Here is an 8,346-nt window from a genome sequence, read left to right as displayed (position 1 = left end):
TTTTAAGCTAGTCTCCAGTTATAATATTCAGAATTCCTGAAATTATCTGTGGTAAAACTAGTTATAAAAATTATGTAATTCAAGGATAACACTTATCTTAACCTTATGTAATATTGTAACTTGCTTACAGCCATCCCTGGATTTGGGTCAAAATACTCAATGAACTTGCCACTGCAAATAAATGACAGTGGAGAAAAGTTTGTTAGGTGTATAGTGTCCAGTGAAGAACATTACTATCTTAATTTTGCAATATACTGTGTTTGCTGGTGCTATTTTTATACAGTGAAGCAACAGCCTTGCAGGAAAATAAGAAACAGTTTAATAATATTCAACTTCTTAAAAAAAATAGTTGGGATTTCATTAGAGATTAAATGGCATGTATAGATAATTTTGTAAGAGCTAGTCAGTTTAAAATAATAATACTGTATTCAGGAATACAGTATTTCTTTCCATTTATTCAGGTCTTCCCTTAAGTCCTTCAACAAAGTTTTATTATTTTCCTCAATATAAGGCTAGTACCTTTCTTCTTAGGTTGCTATTTAAAGATTGTGTTTCTATTATAAAATGGGACTTTTTTCCTTTTCCTTTTCAACAGTGCTGCTATACAGAAAAGATATTAATTTCCTATGCTGCTCTTATATCCACTCTAAACTCTCACTAGGTCCAGGTTTGACAACAATACTCTGAAATCTTAAGAGTTCAGTAATTACTTTTAAATTAAGGAACTTTAATGATAGTGACATGAAAGTTTGCTGATAGTAAAGGTCATTTACACACGTGGTAGAAGGTTGTAGACCTCTCTAGAGAGCTTCAAAATAAAGATAACACCTCATCCGCTTGTTTTAGATCAAGGTCCTAACATAACAGCAGGGAAAGAAAAAATAGATGCCCTCGTCTGGCCTTCCCCACATTATGGTTTAATATTGATTTTTGCTCCCTCAGGCCTGACTCAAGGTCAAGAGAACTCATTTGCACTGATGGACTAGTGGAAACAAGGTAAATGTAGTTTCCCCAAAGTTTAAGTTTTTAATATCGCATTCTCCAGTGTGATTCTACAGCCTCCAGAAAATACTTTTTGCTCAGCTATAAGCATTTCCTAGGTACAAAAAAAAAAAAAAATCATAAAAAAATAATTTTGCTATTTTTAGAGCTGACTCAATGACTTTCAATAACTTTCAATAATTTAATATCTCACTGTACATAATACTTGAAATATCCTTATATACATATAACTTAAATTTCAATAACTGCTAAAATCTTACCAATAAAGTGACATTTACTTTTAGGGACAGGTGCTGAGGGTATAAAAACTTTTCAATACTTATGAAAAATATTTGTTTTCATTTGAAGAATACTAAGTTTAACTCAGTGATTTTCCAAATTCTCAAAATAGGTTCAACGTAAAAGTGTAGCTAAAGATTATCAGTAAAAACAATCTAAAAAGGATATGAAAAGCTGAACTCAAAATTTTAGACAAATATTTTCTAAATTTCTGTGACTGAGTTCAAGTACGTAAAAATGAATTTTCCTTTGTCTTTACAACAAAGATTGGTTTATTGGAAACAGTAGAGCAAAATTTTTCCATATTGCAGCAGATATTATTACCCAAGTTTCACAGCGGTCTCAGTAGATTAGCCAGCTTTAATTTACAGAGAAACTTAGCTGTGATTTACTTATATAATGAGAGCTAGCACAGAGCTCAACACATGAATGGTCAAATTCCAAGTATTTTCCCCAATCATCTTGTGACATAACTTTGTCAAGATTTAAAATTCCATCTGCTTTGTTCCCCAGTGGAATACAACCAGGTTCTAGTTAAGAGAAAAAAGGCATACACCATACAGATGTTTTATAAGAAATGTTCCCATTGCTTTTTCAAGTTGGTTTGCATTAGTGAAAAGCCAAAGTGTGGGAATTATTATGAAGAAATGATTCAGAAAACACAATAGTTGCTCTTAAAGACCAAAGGGGGAAATAAACCCCAAATAATATGCTCTACAATTGGAAAAGTTTCAAACGCAAACAATGTTCACTGTCTGGCCCATCTGAAAGGCAGGGTACGGAAAATCATTAACATACTGTAATTTCACGAGTCTGGCACAGATCAAAGAGGATGGTAAGCCTGTTGTGAAAGACTCCATTACTAAGCAGAGAGTTTTGGCTTGGAGACCCTGGCCCTGAGAAAAATAACCCACTGGTTGGCAGTTCCAGTCCAACAGACAGCTTTAGGATCTAACTTTATCCTGGAAATTACAAAGGCATGTAAAGAAGCAAATAACATAGTTCCTAGGATGAGTGTCAGCTGAGCCAAAACTGGGGAAAAATTTTTTGTTGTTTTTAAGACAGCTTTTCCAGAACTAAAGAGAAGGATGTTTTGGCCTTAACCCAGCAGAGGGTGAAGGGCCCCCTGGATAGAAATTATGTGAACTGAAAATTCTCCCTAGTAACACTTCTAATTAATTATTCAAAGCTAGGAGTTGATTTTTTACTATGGTCTCCTGTTTCTATCATCAAAAACTGGTTTCTTCTTTTCTTTGCATCTACTTAGCCAGGCATTAATGAGGCTTTTAATGGAATCTTATCAGCAACTTTACAACAAAGTCTCTACTTTCAAGGTTAAGTTTGCCTTTTGCAGGTTTGGTTAAAGGGAAATTAATAATAGAAAATGTCAAGGTTCCACATAACCAAAAAGTTTACAAGTCCACTTATTCTTTTACAGAAACAACATATATAACAATATTACCACAAGGCATTATTACAAGATCTTTTGAATTAAAGAGTTAATTATAATTCAGCCTACTTATTTATACCTTAGTAGAAATTAAAACTGAAGTGTTATTCAATATATAATAACTCAGAAACCAGCCATTCTCTGACTCTGGATTAACATGAGTTTACAGAGTGAAATGGCACATTTCAGGGAAATCAATCCATGCTAAACAGATTTTTATTGTGCAATACAGGTAGATAACATGTAGTTTTTCTGGTGAGTGGTCACCAAAATAACCTTAGAATAGCTTATCACACGGAATGCAGTGTAGAGTCACAATGACCACATATGCACCAGAACTCTACAAACAGGAATGAAATCCAAGCCAAATTAAGTAGCTCTCATCATAATGAAAACTAGCAGCCTGGCATTGAGTGTGGCTACACCTGTTAGGGAGAAAATTTGATACTCAAAAGATGAGGACCAGTCAGCCAGCAGTTGGTCAAACATATAAAATGCAAGCATGCGTGGAAAAAGAGAAAGCACTTTCTAGAAATTAAATTCCTGGACACACCTGCTCTCCCTCAATGTCTATAACTCTGCCTCTGGATCTGAATGACCTGTTAAAATTATGACCCTTACAAGTCTTCTGGGAAAGGATTTGGTTCAGAACCCAAACTCAATCTTCAAAGTCACTTCCCAGGAGAAAGCTCACGAATATATTTAGTTTCTCATGGCCTCCAGGTTGCTGTTTCTTCTAACCCATATCACTTCTCTGACCCATTCCCAAGGCAATAACATCTGCCCCACCTGGATTAAGTGGGGCCTTGCTGGCTCACACCCACCATGCTTGCTCAGCTCAACTCAATCCTGGACACATACCTGTTTCCTTCTTGCTTCCCTTTCCTCCCTCTCGGCTCTTCTTCAGCACAGCTTTTAACATTTTCAACACTCTTTTGCTTCTAAAGAGAAAAGGAGGAGAGGGAAGAGGAATTAAGTATTATAAATTGAAACATAACTTGCATATTGACACAAACGTTAACTTGTCTTCAAACAAACAGATCACTTAGGATAATATAAAGGTACCTTGAGTTTTACATTAATTTTCTATGAATAAACTAACATGGAGAACTAAATGCTAAAGACACAAGGAGTGTTTTATAATGTTTAATGAAGTGATCAGAAGTTCACCATCTTGTTATAAAAGTTAAAAAAAAAAACAACAGTGCATTCTCAGCATTCCACATCTAATTAAGGTTATGAGGCTAAATCTGGACACGTTACTGTAAGATATCTGGCATAGGAATGTGGGTCTCCCAACCCCCATTCATCAAAAGAAAACATTAAGACAGAATCAAAAAGATAATGGCTAAGAAGGAAAGCTACATGGTTAAAGGCATGTTTTACAGGTGCTACTGATTATACAACCATAAGGAAAACATTTTGGAAGGTTAATCAGAATGAAACATACCTTAAAAACATTTGCAAAATAAATACAGTGGGAACACATTTCAACTGATGTCGGGGTGTCTGATCAAACAGCACACACTGCAGTGGGTTTTTACCACATATTGTTATGACTTTGGGGCAGGGGTGGGGGGAGGTAAGAAGAACAGGCCTGCCGGCTGAATCCTTTAAATAATGAGCTGTATTTTTAAGCAGGGTTGTACTGAGCAGGTAAAAACAACACAATGGCCCAGGCCTAAGATGAAACATAAAACCACCCCTCTAGCAAAGAGACAGACAAAAGGACCATTATTTCATCAGTTAGTCAGTCTCGACCAGCTCTCTCTTCCCTCCACTAACTCAGATGAGATGGGTAGACAAGGCAAAAACAGTAACAAATCTGAGTGGGTTGTGTTACCATCACACCCTTGTTAAGGCACTAAGGAGAAGCAGGTAGAAGAAAGCAAGTAGCTTACTGCTGAGGAAAACAAAGAGGGGATGACCCCTCTGTAGAAAACCTGCTCGTTAGCATCAAGGCTTCCAGTGGTCTCTATATAATGCCCCATACAAGTGCTCGACCCCAGAGTGGAGCCGAGGTTTTGTGGAGCCCACTGAGAGGGAGGAAGGGTCCCAAAGTGCTGCCATGCACAACATAAGCACACAGGGTGACCTTTCTTATCATTGGGTCTAGGCCTGTATTTATTTTTCCAAGCCCTTTGTTCTCCTGATGAAGAAACAGAGACCCTGGGAGGCTGACTTGCCCCAGGGTCACGCAGCTAATTAACAGCAGGGCCAGAATCCAAATCTGCGGACTCCCAGCAAGGGTCCTCCTTTTTCCCCAGTGCTGGCCTCTCTGCTTAGGGCAATGAAAGCTTTGCAAAACAGCAATCAAACAATCAAAAAAATGAACAACAAACCAACCAACCTGAAAGATACTAGGAAGTAAATATCTTAAGCAGAATTCGGAGGAGAAAGCCATAGTGAAGCTTATTAGGGTTAAATCGTTTTACAAACAAGTCTTTACACACAAAAGGAGCATGGCTTTGAGCCTAATTCTTTTTTAAAACGCTACTTGAATGGACCCCTGTGAAAAAGACTTGGGTTTCACATAAAGGGCAAACACTGAATCTGGAAGTGGGCCACAGTGTGCTTCCATAGGGGAGCTGTGAAAACACAAATTTCTCCTGACAGCCATGCTTGAAGGAAACAATGCAAAATGTTGTGGCATAAAAAATGGTAGGAAAAGTTAAAAAATAAATAGACGCCTGGTAAGCACAGACATTTTCTTCTCCAAATTAAAAAAAAAAAAAAAAAATCAACCAATCCTTCAGGGTTTGTCATTTAGCAAAGACTACATACTAAAGAAATAAAAGAAAAATATCAATGGAGCCAGGCCAGCAAAGCTTGGCCAAAGTCCTTAGAGAACTTTTCCCTGTGTTTCCCTGGATCACTGAACAGCTCAGGCCCCACCACAGCGGTGAAGCTGCCCCTGATTAATCACCCTTGTCACCACCAACCCCACAACAGATCTACAATGCCACCTGGAATACACAGCCCACAGGGCAAGAACTGGCAGACACGGACTGGGGCATCTCATCCCAGACACCTCAGATGTCTATTTTTGGGAGCTCAGCTGTTTTCAGGATAGTGAAATCTTCTCCATCAGTGGTCTCAAGTGAAGAGGCTATCAGATATTCGCTATAAGTTCTTCTCCCAGTTCTTATTTTCCTCCCTAAATAGTAACTCAAGGGAAAGAGCTTAAATTTATACTCTAAAAGATATTCAAACTGCACATGGAGAAACTTTAACTGATTATATCTGGGTGCAAAAATTAAGGAACCCCCATACACACACAAGCTGGAAAGGAAAAAAAGAAGACTGCTCCCTGTGGGTTAAATTCTGAAATTAATACAGATCAGAGTAGAGCTGTGCAAAGTCCCAATCAGTCATGGCCTGAAAGATGTAACTGGAATGTGACATATATCAACAGACCCTTTAAAGACTACGCCAATCTGAAGCGAGGTGCTCAGAAAAAGCAGCTATAGTAATAGGCTGGAGGGGCCAACATTGACAGTGTAGTCCAGAGAAGATTATCTGCATACCTGACAGTACCTGTGAACTTATAAATACATACTCCCACATCCACTTCTGGAAATAGACCCATCAGGCTATCCTACCCAGTGCTATTAAACACTGGCAACATAACTACTTCCCCTTCCTCTGATCCTGTTCTCAATGAGCAGTGCCTCTTAATTTGGCTTTTTAACCTAACAACAGTGGGGGAGAGTGTGCTGGTGTAGTCCACCCAACACAATTGTGTAGCTTGTTGACAGACATGATTCTGGGAATTAATAAACCAGTGTTCTGGCTTTAAACAAAAGCTCTCATGAGCTTTGTTCAAGGGAGTCACTTTGCCAAGTATCATCTATTTAAGACATAAAGAATATTAAGTTTCTGATACCAGTTTGAGTACCAAAAGGAAGACAGTGGTAAATTCTTGAATGCAAATGCCACTGTGAAGCAGTCTTATGAGGGCAGCCAGCGGGCTCTCCCTGAATGACACCTTCTGCATCACTTCCCTTCCTGTAGCAACTTCAACTACTGACAATTTTCCCCTAAAAAGGATGAACGCTGCCCTGCTACAGAAGTGAATCACATAGAAATGATGCAAACCAGCCTTCCAGACACAAAAAAAGAAACTGCCAGAAGCTATCAAGTTCCTACTAGAGGACCATACATGTAAGGAAGTTCTTATGGACAAGCATAATAGGATAAAACAAGAAATGCTGTCCTTTTTCACTTTAAATACTATAGATCAAAAGGCACAGGTGTAACTCAAATAAATACTGGCCAAATAGAATCCCTCAATTTCTGCCCCATAAAACTTTAGCCTCTATCACACAAGTAGTATAAATATATGGCTGGATTTAAGTATTTAAAAATAAATCTTTGATGGCAACTCCCTGGTGGCATAGTGGTTAGAAATCTGCCTGCCAATGCAGGGGACCCGGGTTCGAGCCCTGGTCCAGGAAGACCCCACTTGCCATGGAGCAACTAAGCCCGTGCGCCACAACTACTGAGCCTGTGCTCTAGAGCCTGAGAGCCACAACTACTGAGCCCACATGCTGAAACTACTGAAGCCCGCGCCTAGAGCCCGTGCTCCTCAATAAGAGAAGCCACCACAATGAGAAGCCCGCGCACCGCAACAAAGAGTAGCCCCTGCTCGCCACTACTAGAGAAAGCCCATGCGCAGCAAGGAAGACCCAAAGGAGCCAAAACTAAATTAATTAATTTTTTTAAAAAAAGAATGAATAAGCCCTATTTAAAAATAAATAAAAATAAATCTTTGAAAAAGCAAAGAACTTCAGCTCTCATTTCTTTATATATCTTTGAGGAAGAGAGAAAAGACCAGCCTCTAGATTACAACAACTGAAATGATCTAATGGGAGAAAATTTCCTATAATGTTCATTTAAAAGAAAATAAAATATGAGTATATGACATTACCTTTAGGTCAATGATCTGAAGTCACCTAAATTTCCTTATTTTTCTACTATCATTCAACATCTAAGTTTCCTAAATGCCATAGATTCTTCTTTTCAAAACCCACAGAAGTTAAACCAACTATTGAGCTTACTTTTACTTCTTAGATTTCTCCTTTAACACATAAACTCTTTGGAGATAGGCACAATGTCTCCATGTTATGTGTTAAATGAGCATTCTGCAGTGATTACAAGGGTATATAAAATATAACAAAAGTTATCCTAGATTCAACAGTGAGATGATTTTAAAATAAGAGAAAAATCTATTTCAGTTTGCAATCCCAATGGCAGTATCATAACCATGACCACCTTGTCTGAAATCATAGAATAACACCAGCCTTAAAACTTTCCTCTTCTGGAGTGCCATACCACCTATTTATGAAATTTCAAATTGACTCTGTGAGCTGAGGGCAGGGACTATGTTTATTCTTTAATAGATACAAACAGAAGCCGGAACACAGCCTTCCCACACAGTCTGTTCTCAATATTTGTTGACAGATTTAACTAGGCTGCAATGAACACCGATGAGCCATTTCCTCCAAATCAAGCAATTAACCAACATTTATAGCAGTTTATAAATTACAAAGAATATTCCTATATATTCTCATTTGCAAGGAATGCAAGAAAACAGTTAAATCCAAGAGATACTT

The 8,346-nt window shown here is 38.0% G+C and overlaps 1 protein-coding gene across 9 annotated transcripts in view; it reads right to left on the bottom strand.

Annotated features, from left to right (window-relative positions):
- TANC1 (tetratricopeptide repeat, ankyrin repeat and coiled-coil containing 1) overlaps positions 1 to 8,346 on the bottom strand; it is a 234,614-nt gene that overhangs the window by 157,977 nt on the left and 68,291 nt on the right. For all 9 annotated transcript variants that reach the window (XM_059051808.2, XM_067026098.1, XM_067026103.1 and 6 more), the window contains one exon: positions 3,593 to 3,672. In XM_059051808.2, the coding sequence (XP_058907791.1) occupies positions 3,593 to 3,653 (61 nt within the window). In that variant the 5' untranslated portion in view covers positions 3,654 to 3,672. The remainder of the gene's footprint in view (positions 1 to 3,592; positions 3,673 to 8,346) is intronic.

This window comes from Kogia breviceps, chromosome 2 (genome assembly GCF_026419965.1).
Source record: "Kogia breviceps isolate mKogBre1 chromosome 2, mKogBre1 haplotype 1, whole genome shotgun sequence".
Lineage (NCBI taxonomy): Eukaryota > Metazoa > Chordata > Mammalia > Artiodactyla > Physeteridae > Kogia > Kogia breviceps.
Note: the sequence above shows the minus strand (reverse complement) of the source record. Positions and strands in the feature narration are given on the sequence as shown.